General features: G+C 41.8%; 1 protein-coding gene across 1 annotated transcript in view; it reads left to right on the top strand.

The window, feature by feature from the left end:
• Positions 1-2,510: 2,510 nt before the first annotated feature.
• The window catches only part of LOC141968103 (myosin heavy chain, skeletal muscle, adult-like), a 36,418-nt gene continuing 20,682 nt past the window's right edge, over positions 2,511-18,246 (top strand). Inside the window, exons 1-19 of the mRNA XM_074922469.1 lie at positions 2,511-2,714; positions 2,809-2,952; positions 3,046-3,202; positions 3,778-3,805; positions 3,896-4,007; positions 6,731-6,823; positions 6,909-6,972; positions 7,059-7,157; positions 7,254-7,357; positions 7,622-7,760; positions 8,185-8,303; positions 8,404-8,553; positions 8,633-8,803; positions 10,727-11,036; positions 12,535-12,608; positions 13,134-13,221; positions 15,367-15,484; positions 16,923-17,046; positions 17,903-18,039. Of these exons, the coding sequence (XP_074778570.1) occupies positions 2,511-2,714; positions 2,809-2,952; positions 3,046-3,202; positions 3,778-3,805; positions 3,896-4,007; positions 6,731-6,823; positions 6,909-6,972; positions 7,059-7,157; positions 7,254-7,357; positions 7,622-7,760; positions 8,185-8,303; positions 8,404-8,553; positions 8,633-8,803; positions 10,727-11,036; positions 12,535-12,608; positions 13,134-13,221; positions 15,367-15,484; positions 16,923-17,046; positions 17,903-18,039 (2,435 nt within the window). The remainder of the gene's footprint in view (positions 2,715-2,808; positions 2,953-3,045; positions 3,203-3,777; positions 3,806-3,895; positions 4,008-6,730; positions 6,824-6,908; positions 6,973-7,058; positions 7,158-7,253; positions 7,358-7,621; positions 7,761-8,184; positions 8,304-8,403; positions 8,554-8,632; positions 8,804-10,726; positions 11,037-12,534; positions 12,609-13,133; positions 13,222-15,366; positions 15,485-16,922; positions 17,047-17,902; positions 18,040-18,246) is intronic.

The raw sequence follows: 18,246 nt of genomic DNA, 5'->3' as shown, positions 1-18,246 counted from the left end.
GCTCAGCTGTTGGGACACACTACACCAGGTGTATAAATGTTTGATGGAGAATATGCTCAAGATAATGGACTGGTTTTGATTTAACTCTCTGTCCTTTCTTTAACAGATACTACACAGATACTGAAAGCAGCTTTCCTCCTAGGCTCTCTTAAGGTAAGGGTTTAACAAATAACATGTAGTTTTGCTAACTGATCCTAAGCAATGAGTGAAGGTCACCCAGGCAATGGCAAGGGCAGGTGGTAAGGGACCATGCTAATGAACCAGGTTCATTGAGAAGGACATATGCTGTTTTAATCAACATGAGCATATTCACATTTCTTTGTAGGAAATACTCCATTTATTGGGAAAGAAAAGTGACAGGTACTCAAGTTTAGCCAAGAGGACATGAGGGACAGTGAGTCATGTCTTTTTGTGGTGTAACCTCAGATTATAGGGTTTACAGACAAAATTTACTCCCTGACATCTGCATAACTGCTGGAAGCCTGAAACTGAGGCTGTGTTCAGAGAGGAGGCTCAAAGAATTCCAGAAGAATCTAAACTTATCCTGTCTTAAGTTAGTTTCCTCAGGAGTAAAGTCTAGAACATTATATGCTGACTTCGCTTATCACACAGGTTCTGAAACCAGAACAAAGTTCAGGACAGATCTGTCTACTGTGATAGACAGATCTGTTTATGTACAAAGAGTCACCTTCACAGAGAACTTAATACGCACCATTCCTTTTTAGGTTTTCTCAGAAAGGTTAGTGATTGAGTGACTGGGAGAGTTCACCAGAGCAACAGAAGGAACCCTTCATACATGTGCCTTCCATTTTAATACCAAAAAACGCTCACTGAAATTGAAGCTGAAAGAGTTGAAAGTACAGGTTATTCTCCCAGAGAATGCCTTCTTCTCTAGTCACGAATGTGTAAAGATCTAAATTTTACACTATTTCCTATCAAAGACATTCAGTAGTTTAACAGACTATGCCCCTCAAGAAATTTTCTTATAACCTATTGGCATTTTCTGATGCTCTGCTTAACTTTTTCATGGTCAGTGTGAAATATATTCTCTCATGTTGCTCCCCTTGACCCACTAAAGAAGCAGGATCACATAGGCAAAAATGATGAGCTATATATACACAGAATAATACTTTAAAAGAAAGTTAAAGGTTCTGGATTCTGTGCTTTGAAATTCCTGGGTATTAAAGGCTCTTGAGAGATGCAGTCCCTCAAAGTCCTTCAAGGTGCATATCCCATAGCAGATAGGTTTTGCTGAGAGAGATCAGCATTTCCACAGCAATGTGTCCAAAAGCAAGACTGAAAATACCTTCAGGCTCTTTTCATCATTTTCTTGTACATAAAATCCCTCCATGTTGATTGTTTCAGTACTGTGATGCCTTGGAAATATACAGCTGAGTTGTTCAGTTCTGTCCCTTCATCTTTTTTTAGTACCACAGTGCATCAGACAGCCCATGAAGAAGTAGCAGGAGTTTAGAATTTTTTTTTTATTTTTTTTTTGCTATCCTGTATATTAGCTTGTCTGGGGAAGAACATTCTGTTTATGCTAGTTCCTGCCTACATTATTTCTGCTTGTGTTATTTCCAGATGCTTTTGAATTATCCACTCCAAGCCTTCTGACTGCAGCAAGCTATTTGTGTTGAAGATTTTTTACTAGATATTGCTAAAAATGTAAAATTAAACTGAGCATAAAGCAGTTTTCTGAAATATTTCTGCTAGACAAATCCCTAACTGAATGCCTGGTACATATTGGTATATTGTCTTCTAATGATTCATAACCCATATTACTCTATATAATATGTTAAAGCTAAATGGTACTTTATAATTGAAACTATTTGAAATGTACTTGTTACCTAGATATTATCATGCTGTTAATTATTCCCTTCAGAAAACATTATATTCCCTTATTAGCTAATTTTGCACCAATCTGAAAAGATTTTTTATATTTGGTTCATATGATAAAACGGTTTGGGTTTAGTTAGGTGATGATTGACCCTCATAATTTGCTCCAGTGCTTGGTATAGACAGAAACCAGAAAACAGAAAACAGGGGGGTGCCAGGAATACCTCTACTTGGAAATTATGTGTAAGAACCAATCTGCTTAATTTACAGATCTTACTGGTGTCTAAATTTTTAGATGCCTAATGAAACAATCTAAGTGGGTATGTGTACGTGGCCAAGTATGTGGCTGTGCAGCTGTGTGAACAGCAGGTGAAGTTACAGCAGAAGAGTCTATGAAAGACTTCTAGCTTGATATTCTCTCTGCCCTCTCTTGGCCACACAGGCATCCTGTTTAACAGGGGTTTCTTCAAAGACAACATACCTCTGTCTACAAAAGGAACCTTATTAGGACTTCTTCAGTGGATACTTAAAACTGAGTCAGAAGTTAAGTGCCTGACACTGATTAGTCCTTTCTTTTAGTCATTGAACATGACCACTTTCTGGATAAATATAAATTACAAAAGCACAGGGTCTCTGAAACTTTTCTGAATTCCTCCATAGCAGCTCCAGCCATGAGCTCAGATGCAGAGATGGCAGTCTTTGGAGAAGCTGCTCCCTACTTACGGAAGTCTGAGAAGGAGAGAATCGAAGCCCAGAATCGTCCATTTGATGCTAAGGCAGCCTGTTTTGTAGTGGATGAAAAGGAAATGTATGTGAAAGGTACCATTCAGAGTAGAGAAGGTGGCAAAGTCACGGTTAAAACATATGATGATACAGTAAGTGATACCAACTGTTACTCATACATGATCATCCAGTTCAGGCAGCTTCCTGGCTTAGATTTCTTCTGTTGTTCTCTTCTGATTTTGTCAGACTGTGACTGTAAAGGATGATGAAGTCTTTCCCATGAACCCTCCCAAGTACGATAAAATCGAGGACATGGCCATGATGACCCACCTCCACGAACCCGCTGTGCTGTACAACCTCAAAGAGCGTTACGCAGCCTGGATGATCTACGTAAGTACCAGCAGCAGTCTTCCTCTGGGCAGCGAGGAGGAACTGCTCTGCCAGGGTAGGTGGAAGCCAACGTGCTGTCTCCCTTCCTCACAGACCTACTCGGGTCTCTTCTGCGTCACTGTCAACCCCTACAAGTGGCTGCCAGTGTACAACCCGGAGGTGGTGACTGGCTACCGAGGCAAGAAGCGCCAGGAGGCCCCTCCACACATCTTCTCCATCTCTGACAATGCCTACCAGTTCATGCTGACTGGTGAGTCATTTGGCAAGAATGGGGAAATTCTGATATACACAGGGCTGGCTGCTTGGTCAAGGAACACTTGACAGTTCAGGCATCTTAAGTGCTGTTCTACTCAGTGTCTGATAGCAACAGTTTCCATAGTCCTACAGAACAACTCAAGATTAGACTGCCTGCGGCATCTTAATGGCCTCTGTGCTGTCAGATAATGAAAGATGGTAGCTAGCCATATGGTTTTGTGACCACTCTCCTAGTAACGAATTTAAAGGAACAGTAAAGAAGGAACACAGCAGAGAATCAGATTCTGATTAAACAATATTTAAACTAAGGTTTATACATAAAAGACAAAAAATAGTAAGTGGGAAGCCTTATAAAGAACCACTCACTGGAGTTAGATTTTGGGCTGCTCCATCCCTCTGTGCACAAAAAAAAATCCACATGCAGACTAATGCAGAATTTACCTTATCTGGTTACAAAGGGATGAGTACAGTTCAGTATAGTTCTTTCCCTTGAGGTGATTTAGTTATGTCTGAGGAACAGAAGCCCTCCACATCTCATTTCAATGGCTCTTTCTGTGACTTTGCTTTCAGATCGTAACAATCAGTCAATCCTTATCACGTGAGTATATTTTGGTATGTGTGACAAAGCTGACAGAGAAGTAAAAATGTTTCCTGTTCATTATAACAATTAATATTTTCAATTTAACAGTGGAGAATCTGGTGCAGGGAAGACTGTGAATACAAAGCGTGTCATTCAGTACTTTGCAACAATTGCAGTTACTGGTGAGAAGAAGAAAGACCAACAGCCTGGCAAAATGCAGGTATATCATTGTCTCCCCCTCCTAGTGTTTGCCCGCAGAGCAGAAACTATCAATGGGTATTTTAGGGTTGCAGGACTGTGGAAGGGTAGAAAGTGTAGTGCAACTGAGGAGACAGTCAGGATGAACAGTCGAAGCACACCTATGCTCATTTACCCCTGCTGCCTGGCCTCCATCCCTCTGAACACTAGTGGAACTCTACTTAAAGAAACATTTTCTTAATGTAGGAAAGGCCAAAGGCCCAGTTTCTCCCCAGTCTTCATTTACACAGGGGAAGTTTTCACCAGGGAGAGGAAGATAATTAAGACAGCTGTGCTGACTGTCTATGTATCTGTCCATTGGTATCCTGAGACTGGCCACATCCACAGCACCTGAGAGGCTGCAAGTGTAAAGGGAGCATTCAGTTACCACGGGACATGACTGTGCCATTCCCGTTCCTTGATTCATTCCTACTGACAAGGGAAGTGCAGGAACTCTGGACTCCAGCGTGGCTGTGCTGAAGTTAAGAGTCATTTCAGCTGCACCACGTAGTAGTTTTCCACTGGCTTGTTCTCCTGCCTGTGGTCAACATAACAGTCCCAAGGAGCAGCATAAGGGACAGATCTGGGACATGTGACAGCTGGAACCACTTGCCTGACAGTTAGAAAGTAACCTCAGAAAGGGTTCTTCCAGAGAAAAAAAGCACATGCCCTGATGCCCCTTTCTGCTGAGCAGCACAGCTGCTGCAATCTGAGCCCACTGGTGAATCCGCAAGGCGTGGGCTTCATTCCCTAGCACAGAGCAAGCAACAAACATCCTTGTGGCACAAATGGGTGTCACCACAGTCTGTGACATGGCATGTGCATCAAAGTGGGTGACACGTGTCAGCATGTTATTTGAGTACCCAAGGGTACAGGGGAACCTAAGAAGATTCCAAGGCTGAATATTCTTTTCACACTCTCAGACAGGTGTCTGTGATTGATGGGTTGCTATGGCCAAGAGTAGTTCATCACAAGTACTCTTTCCATCAGCACCATTTCAGAATCTCCTGGGCTCAGCTTTCACCAGCTGCTCACTATGCTGGGACAGATCTCAGAAAAACTTTGAGACAGCTGAGAGATGTACTGACCATGTTTGATGTAAGGAAAATCATCTGGCTCTCAGATGGACAATAACCTGTTCTACCCTTCTCTGAGTTTATTCACAGAATACTCCATCTTTTTAGTATTCACAATCTCTGTAACAGTAGTATGTGCTTCTTCATAAGAACATTAAATAAAACACTCAGGTTATAGTTCTATCTATATCTATCTAAGATGCAGGATGAAATCCGAGTATTTGACCAAGAGTATATGAATAAGGGAAGCATGTAACAGCATTTCCCCAGAATACTGTTCAGCCTCCAGCACTCTGTCATCCAGCCTGTAGACAGAACCCCAGAATGAACTTGTGTAAAGAACTGCCATGTCTTCCCACTGTTCTCCATGCATGATGCTCCCCTGTGAGTTCCCTGGTCACAGAGGCTTGGTGTTGGTGTAGACAGCTGCACTGACACACACATCTCTTCTCTTAAACGAGGAATTTAGAAAGTTGAAAGATACACGTGAGAGGGCATTACTCGAGGGGTTTGGGATTTTTTTGTTTAAAAAAAAAAAACCATATAAAGACAGCCTCATATGGTACTGCGTTGCCTTAATTTTATAAGGTCCATCTTCAAGGCAGACTAGTAACTAATTTAAACCCGTTGTGCCATCTGCAGACAGTGTTGGGAATGGCACTCCCTGTCCACTGCAAGATGTTAAAGGCTCCGCTGAACACCACGTACAAAGACGCAGCAACTTGAGCTGTGCCACTTATCTTTCAACTGGATAAAAAAAATTTTTTTTTTCCTTATCCTTTGTTTTCCACTTCTATCTCGGAAATTATCCCTGGCAACATTTCATGCCCTGACTACATAGGGATCAATCATGACTTTGCTAGAAGCCTTGAGAAAAGCTTTATCATTCCAGAAAAGAGTGTGTTGATTCTACTTCCTGGACGACGTTGCACAGAAAAGGAGAGGATTAACGTCACAAAAGCTTCTTTCTTCCCATATTTTTGCAGTTAACAAGAGTGATACAATGCAGTATCAAAACTTTACATGTCAATCAATTCCTTCTGCAGTCATGCAGCAAAAAACCCCAGAGTTTCTGTTCTCTGCTTTTTTAAGTTTGATAAGTCTCAGGCTTTGTCCATGTCCCCCTCTTCTTTTTGAAGTATGTCTGGAGATGTATTTCTGCATTCTGAAAAGCTGCTGGTTTAAAGAATGCAATTGCAAAACTTAACGTTCTCCCTTGCAGGTGCTTCCTACTAAAGGCTGTACCTCTCTCTGTGTGTCCTGGGCTTGAGTAACCTCCAGAAAAAATCCCAGAATTTTCACATTTTCATTAGCTGTCATGGCCTTTGGTAATGGGAATGTGAACGTCTCTCATACAGATTTCAAACTCTCTGAGCTCCACTGTAGTGACTCTATATATGATACCAAATATATGATAGCAGGTACAAGAAGGAAACAAAATACAGGTCTGTCTTTTAGCACTCTTCCTTTTGAAACCAATGGCAATATTAATGGGTGGTGGCTGGAGAGTGTTTAAAAACTGCCAAATTTTAGGTCAAAATCACACATAAAGTGTAAAAGGAATCTGTTTGCAATATTTGTTATTAACTAGTAGTGAAGTTTGACAAGAAGCTTTTTCTCCTCTAACTAGGGAACTCTGGAGGATCAGATCATTCAGGCCAACCCACTGCTGGAGGCCTTTGGCAATGCCAAGACTGTGAGGAATGACAACTCCTCACGCTTTGTGAGTTCTTTTCAGATTTGTTGGGACACATGTCTGTCATTCATTGATCGCTATAACCAATGGGTTGATCTGTACTGCTTGATAGGGAAAATTCATCCGGATTCACTTTGGAACAACTGGCAAGTTGGCTTCTGCGGATATTGAAACCTGTGAGTTGGAGCAAGTCAGTGCATGCAGAATGTGTGTGTTTATAAAAAGTTTATGAGGAGACTAAGAGCATCTCTCTTTTGGTTAGATCTTCTGGAGAAATCCAGAGTGACTTTCCAGCTGGCCAGTGAAAGGAGCTATCATATTTTTTATCAGATAATGTCTAACAGGAAGCCGGAGCTCATTGGTGAGTGCCAGCAGTGCTGGGCTTGGCTCAGCAAGTGCTTTCTCTTTCCACTGTGACCTGCCCTGGTGCCACCAAAGGTGCCCTGTACACCTGCAGATCTCCTCCTCATCTCCACCAACCCCTACGACTTCCCCTACGTGAGCCAAGGAGAAGTCACTGTTGCCAGTATTGACGACAGCGAGGAGCTGCTGGCAACAGATGTGAGTTCAGTGGAACACCGGCGGGGCTGCCCCACACTCCGCACAGCGGCGGCCAGGAGGCCTGGCTGGCCCAGAGTCAAGGGCCGGCCATGCTGCCCCACCGGGCCGTGGGGCTGGGCCGGTGCTGCTCCTGCTCGGTGCGGGTGGGGAGGCAGGGCGAAAAACCCCACCCTGCCATCACGGCACACCTGCCTGTTAACGGCACCTTGTGCTTCACCCCCTGTGCTTCTCTGGCCTTCCCTCACTTGCTGGTTGCCTCCGCAGAGCGCCGTGGACATCCTGGGCTTCAGCCCCGATGAGAAGGTGGGGATATACAAGCTGACGGGGGCCATCATGCATTATGGGAACATGAAGTTCAAGCAGAAGCAGCGGGAGGAGCAGGCAGAGCCGGATGGCACAGAAGGTAGCGTCGACTGCAGAGTTCATTCGTGAACTGCACCTGAAGACAAGTGAGCACCCCCATCTCATACAGTGCCCAACGCTTTGAGGATGATTTTCCCTTTCAGAAACTAAAGTTTTTAAGTTTGTTACAAGTTCCACAAAGTCAATTATTTAAAGTATGCCCCACAAGGAAACAGAAAGACATAAAGACATAAAGACATAAAGATAAAGCTGCAGCCCCCCAGGCGTGGAACAGAAGTGTGCTGCAGCTGAGACACTGCCTGTGCTGGGGGTTGAACAGCCTCCATGGCACTGGAGAGGAGCTGCCCTTGACAATAGGGGGTATTTGAGTAGCACCAAAAGTAGGTTCCCTGTAACAGAGCATCCTAGAGGATTAGGACACTTTCTTTGTCTCTTTTGAACTCATTTGCTGATTCTGATCCTAGTGGCTGACAAGGCAGGCTACCTGATGGGTCTGAATTCTGCTGATTTGCTCAAGGCTTTATGCTATCCCAGGGTGAAAGTCGGGAATGAATACGTAACTAAAGGACAAAATGTCCAACAGGTACCTAGACAGCTGATAAACTTTTCATTTTATTCAGACAGTTCCTTCGACTTTAAAGCTAAATCAACTTTTATTACTGCCATGGCTGTGTTTCTTACAGGTATACAATTCAGTGGGTGCCTTGGCTAAATCAGTCTATGAGAAGATGTTCCTGTGGATGGTTATACGAATCAACCAGCAGCTGGATACGAAGCAGCCCAGACAGTACTTCATTGGTGTCCTGGACATTGCTGGCTTTGAAATTTTTGATGTGAGTTACGGTAGGTATGCTTGTCCATTGATGACTTTTCCAAACTAACTGGGATTTTTTTGATATTTTGAATTTGCAGTTCAACAGCCTGGAGCAGCTGTGCATCAACTTCACCAATGAGAAACTGCAACAGTTCTTCAACCACCACATGTTCGTGCTGGAGCAGGAGGAGTACAAGAAGGAGGGAATTGAATGGGAGTTCATTGACTTTGGCATGGACCTGGCTGCCTGCATTGAGCTCATTGAGAAGGTAGAGGAAATCTTTCCATTTTAGGAGAGCACATTTATTTCATGGTCATTTATTTCAGTCTGATCATTCTTAGTAAACTGACACATTACTGTTGAATGACCCTCTCACATAAGAAGAGGCACTTTATAAAACTAAAGCTTTTGAAATGACAGGCTGCACAAACAATGGTTTCCTGAACAACATGGTGGAAGGGAGAGGGGGTACACAAAGTTAATTTGGTGCCTTTAACAGTAAGGTGAACTCAAGTCTTCCTCCTTGCAGTAATGGCTAGAATCAAGTTCTTGGTTCTAGCAACATGACCCCTTCTGGCCCCTCTGTCACTGACCACAGCTACTGCACTGGGGACCTTCATGGGAATTAACCCCTCATTGCTGCATTACAAGCCAGTATCCAGTGGTTATGCACAGCACTTGCACATCATGTGCAAATCCAATATGCACATACCCAAATATCTTCCTTCTCAGGATCATACAGGTATCTGCTCCCAGCACTGTCACTCATGCCCAGTGTACAGTGATTGATTCAGCCATCCAACACGCATGTTCACTGCTTAATATTCATACCCATAGGTTATGCTTTGCACACATGAGCCTCACATTTCTTGCTAACCTCCCACACATCCCACCACACAGCAGCATCTACAGGCAGCGCTCCCATTCACGGATAGTGCCTGTTGCTTATTGCTATATGTAACACCCAAAATCCACACTTGCTGTTCAGTGTCCACACATTTTGTGTCCCTTATCTATGCAATACAGAGTATTAGAGAGACAGGAATCAGAACACCATGTAACACCTGTATCTTACACTAGTATCTTTTGTAATGACAGGAAAGAATTAGACACTTCTAAGATGCAAATCATCTCCTTATGTAGTATGTTCTTTCAGTGATTCTGCAAAATGTCTTTATAATGCTTCCATTATAGAAGAGCAATCTGAACAGCTAACTCAGATCTAGATTCTGCTTTACAGACACCTACACTTAGGCAAGGTGAATGCTAACCCCAGAAGTCTCACACAGCAGCCACACCTAGAGAGCAAAATCTTAATTCAAACCACCACAGCATTCCTGCCCAACATCCACCTCCTGTGGTTGCTGCTGCTCTGGAAAATGCCTTATTCTAGCTCTAGCAGCTATCTAGCTGAAATCAGATGTAAGCATCTAATTACTCTTTCTTTTTTCTTCTTTTTTTTTTTTTTACAAAGAAGGAACTCCTAGAACTCTCTTTAGGCCAATGAAGTGCAGGTCACATCAGTGTCTCCAGCAAAATCAGAGCTTATCTGCGCTATCAGAAGATACCTAATATAGCTCAGATAAAACTCTGATGTCACTGAGAATGTGCCTATATCTCTCTATGGAAATACTTCCACTTTTAAATACAATTCTGAGACAAATTAGAAGCCTATGGGTATTCTAAAGTGCCAGATTATTGCTATTTAAACTCAATATAAGGTGAGAAAAAATTGATCCATCATGCACATTCACTGGAGACAGAACAGGAATTGTTAAATATTAGTTATCCATGCACATCAAATTAAGTTCATGTTGACAATTATAACCTGATGGCTTGTAACAGACACACCCAACAGCATCGGTCCTGCAAATAGGATGCTGAAACCTACTTCCTAATGATGTAGGGTAAAGATGATTGAAACAATTTATTATAATACATATATAGACTTATGTATAGCCTTTCATTGAAAGATGCATGTAAACAGTATTGTCAAGTTGCCGTGTTTATGGTAACTTGAGCAACACAGACTAATGTTAGTTTGCCTATTATAGGAACTAGTAACATATTAAGAACTTGTGCAGTACAAATTAGTCACTGAAACAAGCCACAAATCATATGCAAGTTGACATTTTATTTACTTTTCCTCTCCACAGCACTTACTTTTTTCATGCTTTCATATTTCTCCCAGCCCATGGGCATCTTCTCCATCCTGGAAGAGGAGTGCATGTTCCCCAAGGCAACTGACACCTCTTTCAAGAACAAGCTCTATGACCAGCATCTGGGCAAGTCCAGCAACTTCCAGAAGCCCAAGCCTGCCAAAGGCAAGGCTGAGGCCCACTTCTCCCTGGTGCACTATGCTGGCACAGTGGACTACAACATCTCTGGCTGGCTTGAGAAAAACAAGGATCCCTTGAATGAAACTGTTGTGGGGCTGTACCAGAAATCATCCCTGAAGCTGCTGTCCTTCCTTTTCTCTAACTATACTGGTGCAGAAACAAGTAAGTACTTTCTCATTGATGATCTGTAAGGCAAGAATCAACTAAAGTCTACTTCTGCTACTCCTCTCTGTGGTATACTCTAGACTCTCTATCATCCCCTAATGCGACCTTGTTCTTGTGTGCACCCAGATATGTCAAAAATAAGATGATACCAACATGCGGAACTGCTGAAAACACCATTTTCATGTGGTGTAGAAAAGTAAAACTCAGCAAGTCCAAAACAAAGTGACAGGAGGTGTATGTTTCCTGACTTACTGTGTTGTGAATTGTGTGCATGCTTACTCATCCTCTAGACAGGTGCCAAATATACAGGCAAAGTTCAAGCACTTTATAGTCTTTGGGGACAGAGTTTGTTTCTTGAGGTGAACTGGAAGAACTAAGAGACCATGGAACTATTTCATATCCAGCTAAGCAGCCCTGGTGTTGCAAAGGAAAATGAGAGAGATAATATAATTTAGAAGTCCTCTAAGAACATCAGAAAGCAGTCTAATCTCTTGCCCTTCTTTGTGGCTGAAGACCACCAAGCCAGACGGTCAATAGGTCTGCCATACCAAAAATGGCCACACAGAGTTCTAGAAAAAAACCCAATATTCTGACAGCCTGGATGCCGGGCAAAAAGAAGAGGCAGTATACAGTCATAGTCAGCTCGGCCATCAGGCATACGGACAGCAGACTTCGAGGTTCAAGAGAGTACTGCATGGGGACTTCCCTGCAGTTCAGTCTGGCTGACATAACAATGTGTCTGAGTGAGCTCCTAGGAAATACTGGGGATGAGTCAGCTGTGGTCCTTGCAGGTATCATCAATATAAGGACGGTGAGAAGAAAAGGTTGTGGGGATAATATTTTGGATAAGGTGTGAAGTTCAGAGCAGAAAGACTCCATTTAAGTCTTGATTTAATTTACTTCAACAGTGCAGCAAATATGAAAATGCACTGAGCTGCTTGGACTTGTATTCCTGAGATTAAAATTTGCTTCCTGCCTTGGGGCTGCCATAACTCAGAACATTGGATGAGAAGGTTTTTCTAAAGAAATCTCCACTGCACTGGAGATGAATGTCCACTGCTGAGCCACATTCTTGTGGCCTTTCACCAAAAAAAAAACCAAACCCAACACCACAAACAAACCCTCACAAATAAAAGAGGCTATAAGTAAAATAATGGTTGGGCTAGATGATCTTCAAGGTCTTTTCCAACCTAGATGATTCTGTGATTCTGGGAAAAGCAACGTAACTTGTAGCACTTAAGTCAGGCCATAGTGTTCCATACCACCAAAGCCGTATACATTATGTGCAACCTAAATCATGCATCAGAGACTAATATACCATACACTGATCAACAAGCAGCTAGCAGCAGTTCACTAAAATTCTCATGTAGCAGGGGGTCAGTATTTAAATTAAACAGTAATTATGTTTACTGGTCCATGACCAAAGAAATGAAGGTGAAGCCTACAAAACATACTACTTACTCTAACCGTTCTCCTTCTATATACTTCTTCCAAGGCGATAGTGGTGGTGGCAAGAAAGGTTCTAAGAAGAAGGGTAGCTCTTTCCAGACGGTGTCTGCTGTGTTCAGGGTATGTGAATTTCCTTTTAAAAGCCATGGTTCCACAAAAATGATCCAAGGGCTGGAACACCTCAGAGAGTTGGGGTTGTTCAGGCTGGGGAAGAAAAGCTCCAGGGACACCTTATTGAGGCCTTTCAATAGGTAAAGGGAGCTTATCAAAAAGATGGAGAAATACTGTTTTGCCAGGGCCCATGACAGGACAAGGGGCAAAGGTTTTAAACTGAAAGATGGTAGGTTTAGATTGGATATAAGGAAGAAATTTTTTTACAATGAGAGTGGTGAGACACTGGGACAAGTTGCCCAGAAAAGTTGTGGATGCCGTGTCATTGGAAGTGTTCAAGGCCAGGTTGGATGGGGCTTTGGCAACTTGGGCTAGTCAAAGCTGTCCCTGCCCATGGCAGGGGTGTGGGACTTGATGATCTTCAAAGGCCCCTTCCAATCCAAACCATTCTGTGATTTTATAAAACCTTGACATTTGAAGAATGCAGAAAGCTTTGTAGCTCAGAGCTCAAACCCATGTTGTATTCTATCACAGGAAAATCTAAACAAGTTGATGACTAACCTGAGAAGTACCCATCCTCACTTCGTGCGTTGCCTGATTCCTAATGAGAACAAGACACCTGGTAAGCCCATCACTATACTCTGAAGAAACTGGACTGACGGGAATTGGCCTGCTTAGCTTTCAACCAACTTCTTCCAGAACAGCTCCCTTTGTATGTGAAGTTCCTGTGGGGGTTGGCCTGTGGGACAGTGCCCAAGTAAACCTTCTTGTATTGTTTACCATGACTGCAAAATTCTGAGCATTACACAGTCCACAACACTTACCCATCTTTGCTTTAATGAGTGTACAGAGCTGAAGACGATAAGGATGGGATTGATTACAGCAGATGAAATTGTCTATTGTGGGTAACAGCATTAAAAAATCCCTAATAAATGCCTAGTTCTAAGGGCCACTGTGTCATTCAGAACTGTTGGGTTCAGCCCAAGTCCACTTACCAATTTCTAAATGTTCAGGGGTAGGATCTGATTCACTGAGTTGGAGAACTGTCAAAGAAATCATGTATCGTTTATAGAATTCCCTGCACAAGCTGCTGGCTGCTGCTAGCACTTGGAAAGGATTTTGATACAGAGTTACTTTTTTTCCTTTAATTAAATATTAAAGGAAATTAAAATATTAAAATCTCACAAAGAATTTAGTCTCTGAGATCAGTTAAGTTTGGGAGTATTTTCACGTGGCCATTAAATGAGAGTAGTTGGGGAGACTTGCCTATATTGGTTTTAGGCGTCAAATTATGAGGTCTGATACTGGTTGAATGACAAGGTAGAAACCAGTAGAATGTAGTGGATACAACAGGAGTACCAGGCAACAGGAGCTTAGGATCTGTTTAATCTGCTCAGGAAACAAAAGACAAATTTCAGAATGCTTCTTACATTTCTTGTTTATGTCTGTGTAACCCTGAAGACCACAAGCAGGATTTAAGCAACACATTTCTGTATGACATTCACATTTCAGCTATTCTAAACTCCTTTTATATTCCATGGAGAGAAGCTGGCATTTTAAGGTATGATTCATCTGGCCCTTTTATACATCTATCTTAGGATGAGATGAATCACATCCTAGAAGAAACTGTTTTACTCCACTGACTATAAATGAAGCCCAAATGGAAGTATCCACACTTCATATCCTAAAGTGAAGAAAGAGGAATCTCACTGGGGCCTTGACAGTTGAGAAGGTGTAAGGGGGGCGCGGGGATAAGGAAACCTACTAAAATAGAAAAACATATCTGAATGAATTATTTTGCCAGATATGGCTGTCATTTTAATGTTCTGTTGGTTGTTTTGACAGAGGTGACTCAGAAGGAAACTTGACTTTTGACTTTTAAAAAAAGTAGTTTTTGTGAGTGAAATTATGGATGGACAATTGAAGGAAGATAAACTGGACATCTGATTTTTAGCTGTTTTTAGGCTGCTTATGTTTGACTTTCCTAACAATTCCTTTGGGTATACCTTCATTGATTACACTGAAAAGATAAATTTAGGGGTATGGACCATTCTGTACTCATTAATGTCTCTAGCAGCCGATGGAAATTTCTGCATGACAAAGTGATTCCAAGAGGGTTTTATTATGCAAGTTGTACTTTGTTTGTAATACTTGGAAATAGAACTTAGAAATAGAGTTGATTGTTATATCTAATAGATATTTTAGGAGAAAGATTGTTCTGGCAATTTTAATCAACTGTCCTCTACAGACACACTGAGAGCTTTAAGTGACCTGCTCATCTGCTCCTGTGTTGGAAGCTATCTAACTATCAAATCTAATCAAGTTTGAGTATAGTCAATAGTTGCATGGCAGGTCCAAGGTAAAATCTTACATTATGTGACAAGTTGATTGTCTAGATGGTACTACACTCTGCACTGTGCCACCTCTAGCTGTATCTAATGAGGATGCTGATGCTGTGTAACGTTTTTCAGCTCATGTCCTAAAGTACTCTCCTGCCATTTTTGAGTAATGTGGCCTTATGTCTGTTGGCCACTGGCAATTTACAAGCACTGCAGCCCTAGGATTCTTAGTGAAGCTCAGATCACTGAAGCAGCTCTCTGTAACTTATATGAATTGAAGGTGTGTTCTGTCTTCAGTTCCTGCATCCTTAAACAAGAAGTGATTGAATTTTATCAAAAAAAAAAAAGAGAAGCCATTCTAGAATGTTAATACATAGGGAGATTCTTTGGAAGATAAGGAGAGTCATGACGGATGTATTTCATTTAAGGTGAAATGGACCATTATTTGGTGATGCAGCAGCTGAGGTGCAATGGGGTTCTAGAAGGCATCCGAATTTGCAGGAAGGGGTTTCCAAGCAGAATCCTTTATGCAGACTTTAAACAACGGTAGGTTTTCAGTTATTGCTGTCTGTTATGATAAAGCCTCAGTAAAACCACGAATCAGGTTACAAGTCTGGTAACATGATGGAGAGAGACCCTCTGAATCAGACCAGAACAGTGGAATTTGAGGGAATCAAGTCATTAATACTGTCTTAGGTCACTCCAGTCTTTCCCTCTTTGATCAGACCAGAGATTTCTTGATTCATCAGAACCAGTACCATTTCCAAACTGTAGTCAATGCCCAATGATTCAGAGATGCAAAATGCTTGTAGTGTAATGAATTAAGTGGCATTATATACTGCTCTTTGTAAGTCTCCCAGAGTATAGATACAAAACCAATACATATCAGTGCAGCCTCCTTACAGTGCGCTGACTAAGCATTCAGAAATCCATGGCTGTCACTGGATTGCGTCCTGTACTTTGTTTTCCTCATCTTTAAAACGGAGACAATTAAAATGGTTCATGTGAGCTCAGTTGCTACGAAGTGCTGAATCAGAACTGGGTCCTGTTATAATTAAATGTAATAGTAGCATGTTCCATGCTGAGCTGGTGTTAAAAGGACCCAAGACTTCTCTGAAAAATGCCCTGAAACCCGGGGGCAAGGCATTAGCTGGTCTCAATTGTCAAATCATAATTCGATGTAACAGGTGAAGGAATCTATCCACAATGGCCATGGTTCAGAACCACAAAGTGCTTTATAGTTCAAAGGAAACATTCTGAAGTTCAGAACGAGCTACAGTAGAAGCCTAAAATAGAGATAAAATTCACTGCACCTTTACCACTGTCTTTATTTATGTAATATTCTTTCAAGGTAGACTTGAGGATAAGAAGTGCTCCAGTGTACAATCACACATCTTCACTGATGTATCTGAAGAAACTCCTTTAGAATGATTCGCTGTTCTTGTCCATGACACAGGTTTACCTTAATCATTAAATTACCTTGCAAAATGCTAAGACTTCTGTTAGCATTTAAAGAATAATATCATGCCATTTTTAGTCCAAGCTCAAGGATTTAGTGGTACAATTTTTAGAGACTTTGTGCTGTGCAAGATCTGTATTCCCTTTGGAATATAGCTGATTTTGTTAGTGGTCTTAATTCATCTTCAACTTTGAGTAGCATTCCTCTGATCAATGAAACTACATGAGAAGAGATTGACACATTCTCACTATGTTCTTCCTAATTTCTGGGCCTGCAGACACTCTCAGGCATGCTCATTAATTTTATATGTAACAGCATACTGTGTTGTTACACAGCCAACAGATTCCTCTGAAGAGTAGACGTGTCCCCTTGTCATCACGTTCTCTTCAGCCAAGACTGTCTAGATTTCAGATGGCATGTTCAGCTGCTTTCAGATACCTCAGCTTTGTATATTTTATCATATACAATGGATCCTATTTTCCTCACTCTGTTTGCAACCAGTCCTTGCAACCTGTCTTACCACAGGTACAAGATTCTTAATGCCTCAGCCATTCCAGAAGGCCAATTCATTGACAGCAAAAAGGCTTCAGAAAAGCTTCTTTCCTCCATTGATGTTGACCACAATCAATACAGATTTGGCCATACCAAGGTAAAGCCCTTGTGGAAGAGTGGATATAATTAATGGCAAAAAATTTTGTTCATTGAAAGTATTTCTTGCATATGAAATCAGCCTTCACTATGATTATAGATGAAGTACACGATGAACAAGAAGGAATACAGAAAATTGGTCTGGTTCTGGGGGTATGTATGAGGGGTAGCACTGACAGCCCTGTGAACACCACACTACCAGAATGGCCCAGCATGGCTGCAACTAAAACTAGTACTGTCCCTTCCTCCTCCCAGCTGAACTGATTCATATCAGTGCATGTTAGACAGGCTCAGTCACGTTTGAACAGTCAGACTTTTCAGGGGATTTAAGCACACACACAAGTCTGTGTTCCATATCCAAAGTCGTGTCAGGTGGGACACTGATTCTCTGATCAGCAAAACCAAGGCAGCACTATCTCTGGACAAAAACCCGTTGCCTATACTACTGAACAGACACTATCATGTATGCTTCTCAAGCCATCTCTAAATCAGTTTACAAAGCAAATCTTCAGCCTAATTTAGAAGGGTAGAATATAGCAAAGAGACAGTAGGGTATAGTACTAAGTTGCAAAGTAACTCTTTGTTTTAATAACTACTTATAAGCTAGATCTTCCACAACCTGTGCTGGAGCAGGCATCAAAAAACACTGCAATAATGTGTTTAGATCATACATAGAGTGACTTACTATGAATCACAGCAACTCTGACAATATGAATACTGACATAAAATTTCTCTAGCTGTTAAAAGTTTATTCTGTAGGCATTTTTCCAAAAGTGCCTTGTACTACCCTGCATCAGCTGCCAAAGGTTCTGTATCTGCCTAAGCCCCAAACTATTTGACCCTCTTTTATGTTCTAGGTGTTCTTCAAGGCAGGCCTCCTAGGACTCCTAGAAGAGATGAGAGATGAGAAGCTTGTGAGCCTCATCACCCATACACAAGCTATATGCAGAGGGTACCTCATGAGAACTGAATTTAAAAAGATGAATGCAAGGAGGTAATATAAGAAAATACTAACAAACCTGCTGCGTCAGGACAAAAGTCCAGCAGTGCAGTATACTGTCTCAGGCAAAAAACTGTAATCAGGAAGACTAGCAGAAACTGTCCTTAGAAAGACTAGGAAAAACAGAGAAAGCATGAACTAATAGTTTCCTCATTATAGCCTCCCAAATTCTAGCAAGGGCTATTTAGCAATTGGGTCATG

The sequence above is a fragment of the Athene noctua genome, chromosome 18 (genome assembly GCF_965140245.1).
Source record: "Athene noctua chromosome 18, bAthNoc1.hap1.1, whole genome shotgun sequence".
Taxonomy (NCBI): domain Eukaryota; kingdom Metazoa; phylum Chordata; class Aves; order Strigiformes; family Strigidae; genus Athene; species Athene noctua.
This window is presented reverse-complemented; position numbering and strand designations above follow the sequence as displayed.